The 20,243-nt window shown below is 40.1% G+C and overlaps 1 protein-coding gene, 1 long non-coding RNA gene and 1 pseudogene across 6 annotated transcripts in view; all 3 read right to left on the reverse strand.

The window, feature by feature from the left end:
• Positions 1-1,878: 1,878 nt before the first annotated feature.
• Positions 1,879-3,884, reverse strand: LOC100748290 (annotated as a pseudogene).
• The window catches only part of LOC100748167 (microphthalmia-associated transcription factor), an 18,400-nt gene continuing 1,626 nt past the window's right edge, over positions 3,470-20,243 (reverse strand). Inside the window, exons 1-8 of one of the 5 annotated variants that reach the window (XM_024368142.2) lie at positions 18,901-19,871; positions 16,558-16,765; positions 15,604-15,951; positions 9,057-9,246; positions 8,370-8,445; positions 6,835-7,114; positions 6,613-6,619; positions 3,470-5,075 (exon numbers count right to left, since the gene is read on the reverse strand). In XM_024368142.2, coding sequence (XP_024223910.1) covers positions 4,984-5,075; positions 6,613-6,619; positions 6,835-7,114; positions 8,370-8,445; positions 9,057-9,246; positions 15,604-15,951; positions 16,558-16,765; positions 18,901-19,592 — 1,893 coding nt within the window. In that variant the 5' untranslated portion in view covers positions 19,593-19,871 and the 3' untranslated portion in view covers positions 3,470-4,983. Of the gene's footprint in view, positions 5,076-6,527; positions 6,620-6,834; positions 7,115-8,369; positions 8,446-9,056; positions 9,247-15,603; positions 15,952-16,557; positions 16,766-18,900; positions 19,904-20,243 lie in introns of those variants that run through there. The other 4 variants (XM_024368143.2, XM_012386353.3, XR_002946806.2 and 1 more) reach the window with 4 other exon arrangements.
• LOC117151737 lies at positions 7,443-8,363 on the reverse strand. The gene is made up of 2 exons (XR_004461843.1): positions 7,914-8,363; positions 7,443-7,790 (listed from the first exon to the last, which is right to left on the reverse strand). It is a non-coding gene; the product is annotated as an uncharacterized LOC117151737 (long non-coding RNA).

Below are 20,243 nucleotides of genomic sequence, written 5' to 3' on the forward strand. Positions count from 1 at the left end.
GTACGAAATAAGCAACTTTCAAAATTCTCACGACCAATGCGTGATCGGCGTTCACATTTCACAAACACCGGCTGAACATCGTGATCACTAGCTGATAACGATAATCACGGGTATTGTCATGGGTGTTAAAACTCTCTGCATTTCTTCCTACTTAATCCACTGCTTTTTTCCGTACCGCTATCTATTTTCTACGATATGTCGAGCTGAGTTTTATTTCGGGGCACTCCGAATTTGTGACTCTTTTTACGACGCAAGATTAGTTTATAACGTAAACCAGTTGACTTTTTTCTCTCGATAGACTATCGAAATAGTTCACCGCAAGTCCAAACTGCTCGAAGATACATACATCTTTCTATTATCGCAAAATAGTACATCGTTTGTACGAACTTCATTTGCTGCAACGAAATCGTAGTTGATGCCTGATTAAATAAACTATCGTTGATCGGATTCGCTTACTTGAACGTGAATCGTTATTACGTAAACGAAAAATCATTGGTTGTGGGGATAATCAGAGGATTCTTGTTACCTAAACTCCGATTATACTGTCGATTATACCAATATATTATCTTTGGTTCGGCAATTTTACATAAACGGAGTTCTACCATATATATCTGACTTGTGAAAAAGAGAGGAGATTAATTGATACGAGCACTTCCTACTTACTATTCGTTGTCGATGTCAGTACTGCATTTGGTATAATACCGGCATCGACAACGACTAAACTAAAAACTAAAGCCATTACATGATCATCCATCCATGAGACGGTGAAGTCATAATTACGACAACGATTTCCATCGATACCTCATAATGCATTTATTATGCAACTTACGTTTCGCATCGTTTCTTACTAAATGTGATAAAAATCAAATAAAATGCAAAATTAAGTATTCTTTATAACTTCTTACATACGCATACTCTAGTCCATTATTCTTAATATGCTATATAATAAAAATTGTAATTAATAACAGAGATACAATACTACGTATGCGGGATATATATTTTGCAAATAGATAGTACTAACTTGTACAATACGGTTCGAGAGTAATTTTTACCTTCGTGTACATAGATAGAGTCGTATTAAAGAAAAGTATACCATAAGCTTTATCGATACTTTGAGTTTCCAGTTAACGAATTTCAGTGAATTCTTACATCTTTATTGCCTAATAATTTTATATCTTCTACTCTTGATAAGGGAAATAACAACCAACTGTGATTTAAATATGGTACAAGCAAGATTTTAAGCGATCGCGTATTCACGCGCGCTTCCGATCGTCAACATTCGGCCGTTTTCGGGCGATCCCGCTCACCGATGAAAACTGCAGCACGCCTGCGCAGGAGTCGATGTAAGAACCGCGCGAAGTCGAAAAATGAACGCGATATTCAAATCGCAAACGTTTTAGACTATCCTACAAATCACATTGAGATTCAAACTGTCGTTTGTTAGCTGCACGATGTTATGATATTATTTTATTACGATACCGTCTTTAAAATTAAAAGCACGACAAGCTGTAAATATGATCAACAAAAATTAGCGTCCATCAATCGTCGCGTCAATTCGAACAATCGTGAATTCGTTCGTTAGGGACGTGTAGTAATTTTTGTTTTATATTTGCGCCTTGATATTCTTTTTGAATTCCCAATTTTAAGGGAAGTTCAGTATCTTGGCTTCAAGACCTTAACTTTTTAATAATAGACGATTAGTGTTTCATTACTTATTATAAATAATATTATACCATGGTGATCTTTACGCTAATAAGATTTTTCATTTGTATTTAAATACCAATATTTCATTCCAGATTGGTAGTAACTATATTTAGGTTGGATATACATAAATGGAAATAGAGAATTTGGAATGAATTGGTTAGTAAAACACAAGTCTTATATTTAAATTTTTATTCTGTTGAAAAATTCGTAAAAGTAATTAAGCGACATGAACGCTAGCAATGGAACTCTCACCATATTTTCAGTTTGTTGGAAGAATTCCCTTGGGTTTGTAATATCGAGCAAGTCGATGGATTCTAGACTCCAGAAGAATCAACATGCTGTTTTTGTCTTCGTCGTTTCTTTCCAAACGTTTTCTAATGGCGACTGCATTTTTTTTAATCAAATAATATGAATCTTTTGGTAAGTCTAGGCCACGACCCATCACACTTTTGACGGTTCTGAGAATTTTATTTGCACTGGGGAAACGCATTTGAACCACTCCATGAGAATCTCAAAGAATCACACCTAGATAATTTAATTACATACTTAGTCATTGCTGTAATGATTATATATATTGTATTTTTCAATAAATAAATAAATTTAATAAATATAGTATACGTTAACTTTTAAGTGTTGGTGATTACCCATAATAGCATGACAAAATGTCATAACTATCTCAAAAACCATCATATTTTTAATATTGCAAACTATTGATAAGAATCAACGATAAAGCATTGAATCTTAATCAGTTTGCTTGAAAAAGATTAAAACCGAAAGAACTTTAATAAACAAGGGGAACGAGAGTTTAATTTGCACTATAATAAATATAATATATACATAAGATATTAGTATGAAAATTTCATTTTTAGAATTTTCATTAAATTAACTGTGTATCAAATGAAGTAAAAAATTACCTATTTGAGATGGATTCTCCTTTTTAGCTAGCTCAATTCTTTATAGTTTTCTAGTATCAGTTTCAATCATGTTGGAGCTTTGCGTCTGTAGAGTAGAGCCGACTGGAACATACCCTTTCTGTAATGTTATAAGTTTTTATTACTAAAATATATGGTTCCTTTAATAAAAATTATGTAATCAATTATGTATAAAAAAAGAGAAAAGCCATTTAGAAATATTAAAATAACTAAGAAAGACAAGTTGGAGTTATGTATAGAAAAAAAAAACAGAGATTATGACACATTTGTAAACTACTAGGAATGTAGTTACATATCGGAAAATAATTATCTTAAATTGTCACTTGAAATAAGAAACACATGGCTACTAAGAGGAGACTGTTGTGATAACCTTTTATCCTAGAAACTTATGAAATTATACTACAATAATAGAAAAAATTCAGGCCATGCAAGACAAAAAATAGCTTTTAATGCTAAACATAATAATCTATCATGCTAGAATCTAATTAATTTTCCGACCTATACGACCTATCTCTTACATAATTTTTGTACGTAACAGATGGCTAGTGGTCTCTCAATTCGTTCAGTAACTGGTAGAATTATAAAACAATTTAAAATTTGCCCGGAAAAAATGAATATTGTAAAAATTACTACGCAGAAACGATTGGAAGGTATTGTAAATGTAAAATATTGTATACCAAACGAAGAGTATATCTTATTTTGGTTAAATTATTAACATAAATTTGTCAGGTACTTGAGCCCATCGCTAAGATGCTAGGAAGAATATTGGGAATATATAAACAAAAGAAAAAGAAGAAAAGGAAAAGACAAAACGTGAAAAAATGATTAAACACTTTTTCTGTAACGTCTCTTTATATACTCTGTAGTTTCGCGCGGTCACCGTGAAGAATTATCACGAGATTCTCGCACGGTTTTCGCGGATAACAGTGAGCGAATAATACGCATTAACGAGGTAAAACGCGATAGTTACATATATTAAAAGGATCACAGAGCGACGGGAACAGCAATATTATTCGCGCACACGAGACATCTCCATGGAATAAGAGCATACATTATTCACTAGTAACATTAATCACTTGCTGTTTCCGACGCAAAATACTTTAGAAAATATATATTCTGCCGCAGGCTTTTCTCCTACGTAAGTTTTCGTCTTTCAATAAATCGCCTCCTCTTATCTTGTTTACAGCACTTGTTCAAGTTTTCCTTCGAGTTATCGAATCGTCTCTTTTCTAATTGATCGATTATCATCTTAGATCTACGTGTCAAGTTTAATTAGCCCGTACTCGCCATTATATATCTATATCTGAACGTATGTTCACTAATGTCTTTTTAAATCGAGAAATTTTATAGGAAGAAACGAATAATCATTAAAAATGGTCAACGAAATCGTTGGATGATGAAACACGCAGTTGATTCTCTTCGCACATTACGAACAACTAAGACAATGGGTAGCGAAGGAGAGTGACAGAAAATAATTAAAAGGCACTTGAACGAACCGGTTTGAGTATTGCAGTATGCTTTGCTCCTAATAATACGACGAAACGCAACATAATGCAATACAGTGAAACACTGACTGTAATCGAACTGGAAAAAGATTAGAAATTAAAAGGAACATCCAAAGTATTTCTCGCAACTTTGGACAACTCCAAAAAGTATTTTAAAGTATATTTCAATTCTTTGTTTGTTCGTCAATGAACTCGCGACCTGCGCGAGCGCTTATTTATCGTAGAATAAATACGTAGAATATTCGGTGCTGATCGCATCCGTTATTCATTACGTACATCCCATAAGTATTTGACACCTGTAAGGGATCGATGGTTGCCATCGAAAGCAATCATACGAATACGAGTTCGAGAATCTTTTTGCTTTTGGAACTATTTGAATGAGTGAAAGTACGTGAATTTTCTCAAGAATTATTATACGATTATACTAAGTAACTTTTTACATAGACTTACGATTTATAATACGTATGTATGTAACGGCCAGCCGTTGAAAAAAAGGACAAGAACAACACATAACATGTACGTTGTTAATCAGACACAAGGATGCGACGTTCGCGAGTCGCTATTCGTCTATTGCATCGCTTAGTATCGATTATATTGCGTTTGTTACTTTCTCGTTACGATAAAATTCGAATGTCCTTCCGATCGAAAAATATATAAATTGATTATTCGGAGCGCTATTAACGCTCGCATCCTATTACGCGACAATATCCATATCGGAGGAGGAATTCGGTGTGGTTGGTGCCAAACTACCAAGGGTATCTTCGTCTGGTAGGGCATGTTGACAGCCAGCCTGTGCTGGACTTAGCGGTGGTAAATGAGGCGAGGAGAGCATCGGGTCGCCGCTATGAATCGGACCGTTTCCATCGTCCTCCATCAGATCTTCCAGCTGCGACATACTTAAGCTCGTTGCGTCTTCGGTAACCAATTCTGGAATCTATTTAGTACACAAAAATAACATGTCTTTACAACCGACGATCTATTTCTATTTATTAATTAAACGAAGATCACACGAAGAAAGAACGATAAGTACATTTCTGTTTATTCTTTTATATCAAATTCGTAAGAATGCAAAGACCCTGTTAGGTCCAGCCAAAGGAACAGTTGTTAAGACAAACGGTGCTTTGGTATCTTCGAAATTTTTATACAAAACAATATTATTTTTTAATTACGGAGAAGGTAGAAAAATACATACATGCTAAATCCCAAAATCGAATAAAACGACAATTTTGGCAATGTAAGATTAGTCGAGACAATATTCTGATTTTTAAAATTGTTGTCTCGCGAAGGTTGGAAAATGCGACCTATCGTGTCTTTCCCTTGTAATCTTCGAGTGCGATAACCGAAGCTAATCGTCATATAGTATCGAAATATTTTCAATTCGCGCGAATGAACGATAGAAATAAATTATACATGTATATACGGTGCATATTACTCAACACTTTCGTTCGATGTGATCGCGAACGAACAGCAGCGAGAGACGTTCGCTTTATTTTGTTGTTTGAACATGCGATTCAAATTGCGCTCTTATCAACGTTCGCATTTCATAGAACCGACAAATCGCTTATTGATATACCGACTAGATTTTATCTACAACAATTCACCAATGTGATATTCGATTTTTGTATTCCCGTGCGTGGAATAGTCTCACCGTTTTCCTTTCGAAAATCTTTTCCTTCGCTTGAACTCAGGAGACTGACAACAGCTCGAACAACGAATCGACTCATAGTCTTTTAAGACTTTTACGGCGAATTAACGAATTAACTCGTTTCCGTTGTCAACAAGCGGATATTTAAGGAAAATACAATTAGAGAAAAAAGAAAAAAAAATAGAATACCGAATGTAAAAATATACCTAATGTTTCCAAATCACGATAAGATAAGTCATTTCCGCGATTGGATAGTTCTGTAACGTAGGATTAGAATGTCTGATACGTGTGCTCGACGCGAATCCAAGAAACGCTAGGTAAAGCGAGAAGAGCGAAGCGATGCAGAGGGAAAAAGAGAGTAAAATATTACAACGACGAACAGAATAAAGAAAAGACAGACTGACAATAAGAATACGCGTACAACGGAAGAACGAACGGAAACATGGTGCTTGGTGGAAACACCAGTAACAAGGGAGAAGAGGATGCGATATCGACGATAGAACTATTTATTTGTACACGCACACTCGTAAAAAAGGAGACAGAGAGATGGAGCGGGAGAGAGAAAGAGAGAGACAGACAGACAGACAGACAGACAGAGAGCAAGACGAGCGATTTCGTAGCTGGCAGTCTGATCGGAACACATGCGAATTATGAAACCAGTCTCGGGAACGAAGCGAGCGTTTATTCGGATCAAGGATCGTGAAACGATCAGCGGTACATATCGGTGTTGATCGGCATAACCTTGACGAAATTCATAGCAGCCGCGATATCGTGACAGTCGTCGTTGCGCGAGGATGCACACCATCGAGAATATGTACATATTCACCTCGTTCCTGAGAGAAGACAAATGACGTTCGTGATAAAAAGCAAGAGAGAATAATATGGGCCGTCGAATTAGGACCACGGAGAAAAATTTGAATTTCTTTTTACGCATAAGCTTGTAAATGACTAAGAAGTAAAAACAGTAGGGGATATCAAATTTTGTATTAAATATCAACGGATGTCCTAATTCTGTCATGACCGGCGGTATATATAGAAATTCGATTACCTTGCGTTGTTCGAGCTTGTTTCGGGGAAAGGTGTTCAGCATGCTACCGGAAGTCGAAGCCCAACTAAAATCAGTCACCGGAAGACCATGCGCCTTCGCTTGCAACTCCAACTCTTGAACTCGTAAAAGGAGTCGACGATTCTGATGTTCCAGTTGCTTGTGTCTCAGCTCGTTCTGTTTCATCCTTGTCAACTCGTTTTTCAATAATTTTATGTACTCGACCGAAGACTTCAAAATCGTTCCCTTGTTTGGCCTGACGTCTCGGACGATTTCATAATATCTGGAACAAGTGAAAATTAGTTGATTACGATGTTACGCTGTCCGAGTCGCGTTATTAAAGATTCGTCGTGTCTTCTTTTCTCGTGAGATATATTCGATTAGACTTTCAATCCTTAAAAGCTATCACGGAAAGAAATCGTTCGAACGAATAAAAATTCCTCCGAGATGTATTCCTATTTATTTTAAAATCCCATTGATAAAGTTAGACAAATGCAATTCGATATTTTCTTATCATTCGACGTTAGATGGAAAAGTAAAATAGCGGTATAAAATTCGATTGGATAAAATCGAACACAATACGAGACGGAAGATACATACGTAATGCCAGCCAAGAGACATCGATCGGCGGTGGGAAAGAGAGAGAATTTTGGAAAACGGGGTCGTATCAGAATGTTTGCCATTGTACTTAGACTCGTTTCGTTATCGAGGTGAGACTCGAGACACGGTAACACCGTCTACTCGCAGTTCCGTACATCTTTCTTTCGTACGATGCTAATCTTAGAAGGAGGCGATGCTTTGGTACTCGACCGTACCAAGTATCGCTCGCTATTTCGTTCTCCGGAAATTTATTACGCAATGCAAGACGCAGGATACAGGGAGACACGAAATCGAACGAATTTAGGTTGGAGAAGTTGTTTCAAGAACGAATTATCGTTCGTTTTTCGCTGCTCTTTCACCTTTCCAGTCTCTGATCGATCTATTCTTAAGATTTATAAGTTTAATATCGACTCATGACGAAGAAAGCGTAAGCTGAGAAAAGAAACGAGAGAATTATCGTTGGTTTTTCGTTGCCCTTTCACCTTTCCATTCTCTGATCCATCTATTCTTAAGATTTATAAGTTTAATATCGACTCATGACGAAGGAAGCGTAAGCTGAGAAAAGAAACGAGAGAACATGTCAAGAAGAATGACGTAAACGTCATTTTTGAGATACTCGGCCTACTGGCAATGAGAAACGAGCAGAGATTAAAGACGACGAATAAGCGACCCATTGATTAAATATTGCACGTCGAAAAATATTAACTACGTTTTCACTAGCAAGTTTGTTTTCCAAAAAATTGTCTACGTACGTTTTTCGTCTGCGAACGATATATTTTGCACGACGAGCAACGCTCTTCGTACATAACGTGTTTGACGAATCTTATCGAGCATTTTCTTCTCTACAAATTGCAAAGGAGTTAAGCGTGAGTTGCTTGTTGCTGCCTTACCGCTAACGATACGTGGTAAACGGTCGTGAAATTGAAAAACGTACTTACGGGTCGTTAGTTTTAGGCAAGAGAGTGCCGAGCTCTTTGATTCTATCGTTGATATTGAACCGTCGCCGTCTCTCGACTGAAAATCATAATAATAATATGAATTATAATTAGGATATCGCAGTTGCGTCTGAAAATATTTTTACATATTTTCATATCGAGTGCCGGCGCGCGAAAGCTGGCGTTCAGATGGTAAGCAGCATCGACAGCAGCCGTGTTGATTAACGACAACCATGTCGGTTACTAATAATAAATAGACAAAATTATCTCCTACTCTAATTTTATAAAATTGCCATTTCTAGCCGTTTCACGTTATTCTGCTGATTTCTTATTCGCGCCTATACAACCTATCGTATTCTACGTTAGTATACTTTATATATTCGCCTACGTATGAACCAACAAAATGAGTTATCTCGTTGAAGAAGCACGAATATCAGAAACGAAACGATTACGTTCCGCTCCATGGATATTTGACGTGGATATATCAGATTTTACACGATCGCAGGAACAGCAATCCGTCTCTAATTCGTTTACAATTCAAATGACTGTTTCAGTTGTTTTAAGCGAACAACGAGCACCGAAATAGAGACATACGAATGTATTATGGTTTTTCGCATACTGCTAATAATTAATAGTAACAGGTTACCGTCACCGCATACGTATAGCCAATAGTCGATCGTATTTACTTACTCATATTATGATTATCTTTCTTTTGTCGATCTTTGGCAAGCGCGTGTATCTCGGCATCGGTAAGCAACAGAGGTTCGGGCTTGATTTGTAATTCTGGAATATTGGACAGACTTCCTGACTGGCTGTCTTTTAAATTATCGCCTAGGGAGTTGGCTTCGAACGACAAGATGTCATCCAGAAGATCCTCCGCCTGTAATCATACAAATTTCATATGACCAAACGATTAAACTCAACTTTCGGATCGTCTGTGTTCTCGGACGATAAATAAAAATTCCATCGTGATATGTACTTTTACGCACAACAGAGGATACATGATTCTATCGTATTTCAATCGCCTTAGAATGCCTTTTCAATTTATACTTTATCGATGTATCGATGGAAGGAGGACTGTAGATGCGATTTTGCTTCGATGCGGGGTCAGCAAACGAGTTCACGTTAAAATCGCTGTCAAAGCTAATTGTTATATCACATTTTCTCTCTAACATTTCCTTTTTTTTGTGTTTTTCCTCTATCGATTCATTCGCCGGGTATCTGATCCAACCTTCGAATGAGAGAAATATCATAGAGGATGTGATATTTTTGAAAAAACAATTTGATTATATCATGCTTAGTTTGCCCTGTTAAGCAGATTTGATAACAGGAAGAACGTTCTCACACCTATATCGTACACACTGCCACGATTTTATCGAATCTCGTGGACTTTATTCGCAATTCTTGATATTCTCTCCATTGACGATCGCCGATTCAATTGCTGTCGATGGTCAAAGAATGTTTTAATGGGACAGTGATAGATCAGGTTTGAACAAACGATAGTGAAATAGAGAGAGAGAGAGAGAGAAAGCGTTAAGCGAAAAGAGAAAGACGATAAAGACGATAAAAAGGCAAGAAGAGAAATGTGATAGAGAAGTTGAACGGTTATGAAAAAGGAGGGCAGAATGGTGAAAATTCAGAGGGAAACGATATGAAACGGGTTGGGATCGCAAGCATTGGTGCTCAGCGTACGGCGCTTATGGCTATTCAAGTTGCGTACGTGTAAGTTACGTAAATATTACGTAACAACAATAACCGATGTCTGTCCGTGGAAGAACGTGCCGATAGAACGTGTTGTGTCAGAAAGACAACGGTGGCAAAAGGCAGGGCCAAAGGATACATTTAAGTTGTACGAGAGAAAGCGATCGAACAGATAAAAATATGAAAAGGTCAAGAGATAAGAAAGAACGAAAAGAACGAAGTCGATTGATAAAGGGAACCAAGTAAGCGCCTTAATAAAGGGAACCTAGTTTATCGTTGGAATTTCATTTATGTTTCAGCTACCGATAATCTAACTGCAAGATTATGCGATAATATCAAAGATATCAGTAATTAGAGATAGTCGGAGAAGCACAGTTGGAAAAAATGATCGAAATCGCTATTGTTTATGTCACATCGGATAAAACAATTATCATAGTTGAAGTCGTGTCTGGTCTTACGTTCTAATGTTTCATCTCGTTTCGTCATATCGTGTTATATCTTTCGCTACGCAAGTGAAAAACGACGTTAGCATTGTATTGGATACACAACGTTCTTTTTCGTTCGTACGTTCCTTGAAAATACTATACGCCTTAGTAGACTGCGAATATTTTTGCAAATTCCTATTTTTACCAACGTAATTAAACAAATAGAATTTAACTAGAACTCTAAAATATTATAGTCGATATTTTGCTTCAAATATTTTATACAATTTGCTTTATATATTTATGTGTTATATATTTCTGTACGTTTTAACGACTTCGAATTTCCCATAAACGTATAAAAATTCACAGACTACTCGTTAGCTGCAATAGAAGCTATCCTTGCAATCGGCTGAGAGCGATTAAACGAAAATGGTCGGAGGGCGGTTTCCGTAATAAATATGCTAACACGTTATACATATGTGCATTTCCATCACGACTGGCATCCTCTCGCTGATCCGCCGTCTATGTCTGCCTGTTCGTATTGGTATCGGTTATGTGTTCGCGTTTCTGACTTCGTATAAACGAAGTTGCTCGTTACGAAACGTAAGTATGGCATCGCTCACAAATATTAGCATCGCCCAGAATGTTCGTAGTATTTAGGTGTTTTTACCTAGATAAGCTGTTATCGAGGCGATTGTCGTTATCTTGAAAAGCCTTTTCAATCCTTGATCGAGAAAGATTTATATGCTCGCCCAAGCGGTCGGAAATGCTGACGCTTATCACGATTATCTTACGCATCCTCGCCATGAATATACGTAGAATAGTAAAAGAAAATTAAGAATTGCAAATTATAGCAACGAAGTTTCGTAAGATGAGAGGCCGCGATGTGCTGTTACCAAAGATCTACCAGTTGATGATTACGCGAACGACATCGATCGCTGCTATATCCTATATATATATATATATATCTATAAAAATATATACGTATAGGTATACGTATATGCAGAAAATGCGAAATACAGAAAATTGAGGATACGTAAACAATCCATCGTCACTCGTGAATTTTTTAGATGTTACACTTACGATAGTCTTTTGTTAAAACGATAAAGGACGCGATAAGCACCGATTACACCGACTTAATCGATATCGATCTTTGACAGTTGATTAGTTCGCAAATACGAATCGATCAAACAAGGCGTAAACTTATTAAATTTTCCTCAAATTCATCTTGCATCGTCTTGCCCTTCGCTTCGATCCGTTCAACGTCTCATCCGTTCGTCTACTCGTTTGCGTTGTGAAATGCAGCGCTGATAACGTAATAACGCGATAGCGTGATAACGCGATAACACGAATAACTAGATGCAATTAACGAAAACGAAGCGTGTCGAGATGCGCGTAAAATACGAGCAAAATCAGTGAACGAACGTATCTTGAATCGTTTCGTTGGTAATAGTTTAACGAATCGAACGAGACTCACCTTACACCTTCGGGTTATTATATTGAACACTGGCATGTTGTCGTTGCTTGAAATGGATCCGATGAACGAAAAAGTAACAAGAACCGTATATTCGTGCGGTCAAGTACTAGAGACATGTGCGCACGTGTAGTACGCGTTCACGCACGTGGCTAGTAGCGCGCGATGGTGGCGTGGGGCCGCGTGGGTTCGAACTCACAAACGCAAAGAAGATTGGTAATTCAGTAAAATTCGCTTCTCCGCTGAATATTAAAGAAGCGTATATACGGTACGATAATCATCCCAACCGTTAAAATTATCTTGAAGCGAAGCCGACGATGGAAATTATTTCCTCGCGATCTCAGATGAGATTCAACGTCGTCGTCATCGTCGTTATCGTCGTCGTTAGCATCATCGCTATCATCGTCAACGTCATTGCCACCACTTTCGACGTCATCGTCCTTCTTGTTCTCTTTCCTTTCCTGCTTCTCCGCCGCCCTCCGTCTGTCTTCTTCTTTGCAAAAGGAAGATCCTCGACGCCGATCGTAACTCCTGATAAACGTTGCGTGTTCCGCTAACTACTCTCCGCTTCGTCCATCCATTTCCGGGAAATTTTGTCGTAAAACTGATTGTCGCTCTCCTCATGAATAATCGTATTTACCCGTTCGGTGGCTGGCACTCGAAACGTACACGCGCGCGATAATCGAAACACCGAGACAACAGTACTCGCGAACGAGAACAAGAACGAATACGAGTAGGAGAAAAAGAAAGTAAACGTAGGTTAATCGGTCGCGGTCGCGAAGGATACTCGAATATAATTGTAACTACAACCTTGATAACGGGGTGGATTGGCATTCAAGAGGACAAACGATTCTTCTTGTGCGAAGAATACGTGTCAAAGTAACGGTGCTAGAACGAGCGCGAAAGCGAATACGAATGCGGATAACCGATCGAAGAACGAGTGCATTTTTCGGACTCGGGCTTGGACTCGAAGGTTTTGCCGATGCGACGACGTTGTTTCGTAGCAACCTTGCGTTTTCTCCTCGTACCGCCACTCCGTCGCGACTCGGCTACCTACGATTAAGCGTACCTCAAGGTTGCGGTTACCCAATAACGTATCTTACGATCTCGGCGAAGTGAAGTGGGATTCCGAGTTAAACGGGAACGGCGGGAGAGTTGGGAACAGGCAGCGGATGATAGATGACGAGTGACGAACAGGTGTAGTATACGCGAAGATAACTCGATATTAGTCGATAGTACGTCGAGTTGAAATATACGTATACGTCACGCTTTAGAACGATCTATCGTCGAAAAGAGTCGTTATCGGTTCGAATTGGCAGCGATAAACTTAAAAATGATCAGCGTCGAACTCTATCCTTCTGCTTCGATTCTAAATCGGATCTGTCGTAGCCAGAAAATCGTTTTTACCGTATCGATGGATGACAAGTTACGTGCTGGTCGTCGGCTTAAAGCGGATGCGAAAGGAATATCGCGCCGATGTTGTTCTTAACCAGAGCAAGATCGTTCGGCGATTCATCGATCGCGGTACTCCTCGTCGTGAAACATCGTTACCGGGTGTTGCCACACGATGGACGCGTTGATCGCGTGGAAAATTTCCGCGTGGAATAATCTGTGGCGGGAAGATCTTTTCTCTTCCTTCTTCTCTCACCCCTTGTTGGCCCGTCGTGAAAACGTCGATCGCTCTGACAAATCGAAGAAACGAGACGACACGGAAGATCGCTTCGCGAAACAAACATCGAACCACCGTCGAGGTAAACGACGCTCCACGAAGGTTTGCTCTCGCGCGAACCCGAACCTCCACCGTCGATCGGCTCGTTTCGGTACTGCTCGCTACTGCTCGCTACTGCTCGCTACTACTCGCTGCTGCTCGAATGCCCGCCACGCGCCACGAGCACCGCCATGCCCCACGCCCGCTGCGCTATCGGCTATCGTTAAGTTACCGCTTCTACCCATTATCCCCTACTATTAGGCTACAGCTACGGCACTACGGCCACATGGCAGTCGCGCATTTTCATTTCTATCATTCGCCATTTAAGCCTCGTTCAAATTAGTCCAGTTAAATCGAATTTAAACGCCTTGGATTCCAGTAACTCGAAACAGCTTGACTAGCGTGAACTTGGTATTTATCAGATTCGAATGCGATATTCTTTCGAATCTCTACGCTCATTGGTCCAGTCAACCGCTTCGACTCGTTGGAATTCAAACTTGACCAATGAAAACGAGGCTTCGAAGTAGGATATTCGCTCGATCCCTTTCGTTCTTCCATCCTTTGTCATTTATCCGTTCATCGTCTCAGCCTTTCGCGAGTCGCGGAGAGTATTTGTAAATATTTTCCTGGCTACGCGAATTGCCTGCGATAACAAAATTTTTAGTTCTAGCTCGTCGCCAATATCTCGTGAACGACATTTTAAGTTTTGGTTTTCGCCCCGGAGATATTCGTTTCTCTATGCGTAGTTTTTTTTTTAGATTCTTCCTATCTCCTCACCAACTCGCACTCGATACGTTCTTTGCTTAAATAATTTTACGACAGTTGTTGAAGTTGTGTCGCGACCAATTTCTCCTATCGTCCAGTACTATTATGTATTCTACTCTCGCACTGACCGTACGACGCGCCTTAGGTATTCTCCGTTAACCCAGTTGTGTTGCGGGATCGAAAAATATCGCATGCAACGACCTCGTGAGCATAGCTAAAAAATAGCAATGTAACAGGCTTCAACTGATAAAATTAACAGCAAATTACGAAGAGAGCCGCGTTTACGTTCTTTGTTCGTTTTAACGGAGATACGTGTAACGTAATCCATTTCTGACGTAGTACTAAATACTCGTAGTAGTTCGTTCCTCGCGTTATTCGTTTTTAAGAGCCTCAATAAAAAGTTAAATGAAAATTCCGACAAACAAATTGTCGATATAATAAATAAAAAATAAGGCAATAAATAACATTTACGCATCTTATAAAAAAGAATCAATTGCAAATGAACCAGTTATCCTCGCGGTGATATGACACGTGTCATCGTCGAGCAACTAATAAAAAGCATTATAGTTTCCGCGAGACTTTCGATGCCGCACGAATAACAAAGAAAAAGAAAGTGAGCGAGCGAACGATCGATCGATCGATCGGTTCGACCTTCAAGCTGCCAAGTATGATCGTAACTATGATTTCCAGCCGTTTAATCGTTGTTACGTTCAGCGAACGAAACAGGTGAAAGTACGTTCTACGCTTTTGTTTTCACTTTAAAAAGCCAAAATTCCGTTACACTCTTATGTACACGTACATGCTGATACGCATGATTCGGCAGATACGCGAAGGAAACATAGCGATAGACGCCTGTGGCATAGATTCTTTTCGGTTCGTCTCTGCTTCAATTTTCCTAAATTTCGTGTATTTCTATTACCGTTTATCGATACCTTGTACGAACTGAGCGTCCTAGAGTAAAGCAAGATTATTCGAGTCGAGCTAAGCAATCGTAAGAAGATTGAAAATTGAATCGTAAGAAAAATGACTTTTGTCTTTTCAGATAACAGTAGATTTTAGTAGCAATTCGAATTAGCTGGCTCAAATAATCCTTTGTTGGACGAATTGAGAGTACGAATTTGATGACAATGATAAATCGATAGGCAACAGGTAGACGTATTAAATTACCTCGGAGTTGCTGGTTGCGACACTGGAAAGTCCTGGTGACATGGCACCAGTCGCAGGATCTGGACTGGCCGCAAGCGGATTAACGTGCGACAATACCGTGGGACCATGTGGGTACGAGGCCAGGTGAGGATGCTGTGGCTTTGGATGGTGTACGGTTGGTCCCGGTGGTGCGCTCTGGACAACCATCGGCGCAGACGTCGGCACGGCTTCCACTGAATTTCTTCCGAGAACGCTTTCGTCCCCGGTGGTACCATTGCCGCGAAAAGACTCGTGAAGATACTGTCGCACTTGATTCTTCTGCTTCTGAACAACGTGATAACGCGTCGGATTTTCCAATAGCGTTCGTACCTGTGAACAAAAAGTGGCGCGTCTCGTTTAATCTATCGACCCTCTTTCTCTTTCTTTAAAGAAACCACATTTCGCGTTTGTTTCTATTCGAAGAAACGACTATCAGTTTCGGCGATTGTTACCAAGTGACACGTGTTTCTATTCTATTTCTGGTCTTATCGGCAGTGTTGGCTAAAGCTTGGAGAAATATGCAATAAGGTCGAACGCCGTAGATTTCTTACGCTATTACTTGGAAAATGCACCGGAATCGTATTAGTTCGTCTGTCTTTATCGTGCCTTTAGCTAAGAAAGAGACGGTATTTTATGTTTCTTCCCCTCCTTCCGGATTGAATTGTGCTACGCTGTGAAAACGTTAAAAGTTTGAATCATCTGTTTTTCTGAAACACGTGTTTGCACACACGTTGCATTGTCGCGTTCAAGCATACACGAGCGCGTAACAAATATAAAAGAAAAGAGAAAAAGAGTATTCACGGGACGATACGTCGTATAAAAATAAACTGCATCTCGTACACAACGTCGAAATAAAGTAGACGAAGGGCGAGGGTAGAATTGAAGTCAATGATAAGAAGATAAGAGAAATGATAAGAAGAATACATACATACATACCTGTAAGACTTGCGGTGGTACATCTACCCCGATAGTCGACAGCGTAGTAGTGGGTACGGGTCTAGGAGGGGCGGTAGTTGGTCTCTGTTGCTGCAAGTTCTGACGGAATTCAGCCTCTCGCCTCTCTTGCTCCTGCAGCTGCTCTCGCATCAGCTGGAGCTTCAGTTGCGTACGCGATGTGGGCGTCGCAGTTTTAAACGTCGGTGGACTGAAAGCCATCGGAAACGAATCGATTTTATGCATCAAATTTTAGCTTCCTTCTCCAAGCTGATGTACGAGCCGCTTATACGTTGGACACGATTAACGAATCTTTGTTAGAACCAGCTACTCGTTTTTAACTTCGTTACTAGCAGCGACGACTAATCAATTTTTTTTTTCTTTTTCGTAGGAGCGAGAGGAAAATGCCGAGGAAATGTCGAGGGAGCAGTACCTTCTCTATCCCACGATCGTTCGATCGTTTCGTAGTTTGCTCCACGCATCTATTCTATCATCCTCGACTAAAGCGAAGAACGAAATATGGAAATATTTGAAACGATGGCGCCTGTGTACGCGCAAATTGCAGCAACATGCGCGCGATACAACCGTCGAAATGTAAAAAATCAAAGAACGCGCGTATCAAGAATCAAGGCGTGGTTCATTAACATCAAAATCTACGACACAGCGTCAAAACGATTTTCTTTTGCCGTTATTTCCGTAACTTGGCGCGATCATGTTCCTGCTAATATTTATAATATCCGAACAAAAGTAAAGAGACCAGTTCGGTTGATCCGATGCTTGCGTATAGATTATAATTGATACGAGGATCGGTAAATGGCAAAGGTATAGAAATCTATGCCCATTTAGAGAGCAGAGTTCTATGCAAAAAATAGACGCGCAGAAATCGCATGGCGAATCGACGATTTATCAAGAGGAGGTGGTACCAGTCGCCTAAAAGGTATTCCCGGTTTGGGAACACTGCCAAATTATAGCCATAAGAAAACCAAAATAGAGATATTGTGCAATTTGGATCGAGATGCGATTCTTGTCCTCCGAGTGGCGATCTTCTCTTCCGAACAATACATTGAAAGCACAACGCGGTTCTGTCGCTGCTTTCTGTCTCGAAGCGATCGGGATCCCGTTCATTTCGCATGTTTGTCGCAACTGCGTTACGTAATCATCTTCGGCGAAAACTAACCGAGTTGCTCTATATCTATTCGTTGCTTCTCTTTCTCGCCCCCCTCTCTCTCTCTCTCTCTCTAATTGTAAGTTACAAGTCTTTTGTGCCTTTCCTCTCTATCTCGCTTTTGTCGCGTTGGCAATCAATTATTTTCATTTCTATTCATCTAGCCTTTACCATAGAGGGAAAATACCGACGAACGTTATTCTTCTTTTCGAATCTTTATACACTCGTGAGAAATTGAAATGGTAAAAGATGTATAGAATTTCTAAGGTAAACTTTTATATTGCCTTTCTTTAGCTTATAAAAGTATGAATTTACATAAAAATCCGCAGTCTACTGAACGCATATATTGAGAAACGATCGAAAACGACTCGACAGAGATATGTATCAATCGTTTGGTGACAGTGAACAAATTTCGAAAAAGATACAAGGAGGGATAAACGTAACGTAACGTGTAAAATATATAACGCAACGAATTGCGCACATGTAAAGCAAAATTTACGATTTACCGGCCAGCGATATCGAGTCGCTATAGCCACTGTCGGACTTCCTTTTGAGAAAGGAACATTATTTTCCTTCGTCTGTGACAGGATAGAGCGATCGAATCTTCTGCGTGTTTAAAACCAAATTGAAAAACAGGAAAAATATCGGAGACGAAGGGCACAGACGCAAGGTAACGACGAGACTCGTGTGCACGATACTTGCGGTACGCCGCCAGGTTCACGAAACACATCTACGTGTAAGAACCAAGGACGCATTTATATTTAGATGCAATGTTTACAGTCGAGAAGAATGTAGACGTAGCGGTAAACGGAAATGGACACACATGTTCGGCGAGAAGAACGATCTTACGAGGAAGATCTCGCTATTTGGCGAGCAAGGTTGAACAAGCAAAAGCCAGAACGAATAAAAGATTTAGATAGATGGACAGATAGATAGACAGACAGATAGATAGATAGATAGATAGATAGATAGTAATGAACAGACGAGCAAGAGCGGGAGCGAGATAGAGAGGGAATGAGAGAGTGGGAGTAGAAGGCGTAACGGTAACTGGGCAGGAGAGTAGCTGAAAAAAACGAAAGGACGTAACGTAATTGAAAAATCAGGTTGAATACGGATATGATAAGAAATGAAAAGATGCAAAGCGTTGAATGAAACTCGAACCGTTTTTAACAGTTCTGTACCAGCCTTGTGGGCGAGTAGATCGTAATGGTCGGGCAAACGCAACGTGACCGTTGTTCCGAGAATTGCCGTGCAACGGAGACGACGTCGGCGTTCCGTCAACGATCGACGGATCCATTTCGAGGATCATGCGCAAATCCTCGTCGATACCGATGTTCACGCGCACGCGTTGCTCTTGCTCACGTTGTCCAACCTTCCCGTCTTTCCGTTGACGATCCAAGGTAGACGAGAAATTGAACGCTCGATCAACGGCGGATTTTACGGCAGATTCGATGTCCGAATGCGCGGACGACGATAACGACAATGGAATTGAGCTAAACGATGGTGATTGCTGTTTGTTCGCAAACTCTACCGATGCCGACGTCGACGTTGGCGCCGACGCCGGCACAGGCACCGTACCCAATTTTGATACCGATTCCGATTCAAATTCAGGCACTGATCCCGGAGCTACATAACGCGGACCTAGCAACGAGTCAGTATTACTCGTCCAATTGGACAACGACTTTGTCGTCGTTGTTCTCGTTAACGTAGCCGTTATAGTTGTTGTTGGTAGTGTAATTGTGGTCCCGATTCTTCCTTCGATAACGGAACGGTTATTGGTCAACGGACGTCCAACGTCGTTTATTCGATTCAATCGCGACACTAAATCCTCGAATTCGACGATTTGCCGCACTGTCTCGGATATTTCTTGCATGTCCTCCGAAGGAGGTGAAGACGCTTTACGGCCAAACTAGCCGACGCGACGAGCCGCGACGCTACTAAGCCAGATGTCTTATTTTGTTATCTTCAACATCGTCGACGACCACCACGCTGTCAGCTATGAAAAAACCAACGATCGTTGCTCTAAACCTGGATCCGTTACTCTTATCTCTTTTCCACCCTTTCGATTTCGCTCGCGCATCTCGCCACTGTCGCGCATTCGCGTATCCGCGCCAAACCTCGTTCGTCGCCTAAACACCAACTATCAACTAGACATCAACATCGCCGATTTGAAGAATGCAAAACGCGGCAATTAAATTACCCAACCACCACCTAAGGCGTTTCTTTTGGGATTTTTAGATTTGTAGCAAATTATTTCGGAAGATGATTTGATCGACGAGCACGTATTATTTTCAACATCGACACGTGCCCATATGTCGCACGAACCAATTTTCCACGGAATGAAACTTTTGTAAATGTTTTGGCAATAGAGATTTAAATCCTACGGAACGTCAGAGGTACGGATTATTCCAGAATCGAGAGATTTTTCTTCCAAGATCGAAATTAAGATCGAAAGTGCGAGAGCGGCGGTAGACAGACGAACTAAGCCGAATCGAAACCGAGTCGACTCGATGTACGACGAACC

The sequence above is a fragment of the Bombus impatiens genome, unplaced genomic scaffold (assembly GCF_000188095.3).
Source record: "Bombus impatiens unplaced genomic scaffold, BIMP_2.2 scf_0389, whole genome shotgun sequence".
NCBI lineage: Eukaryota > Metazoa > Arthropoda > Insecta > Hymenoptera > Apidae > Bombus > Bombus impatiens.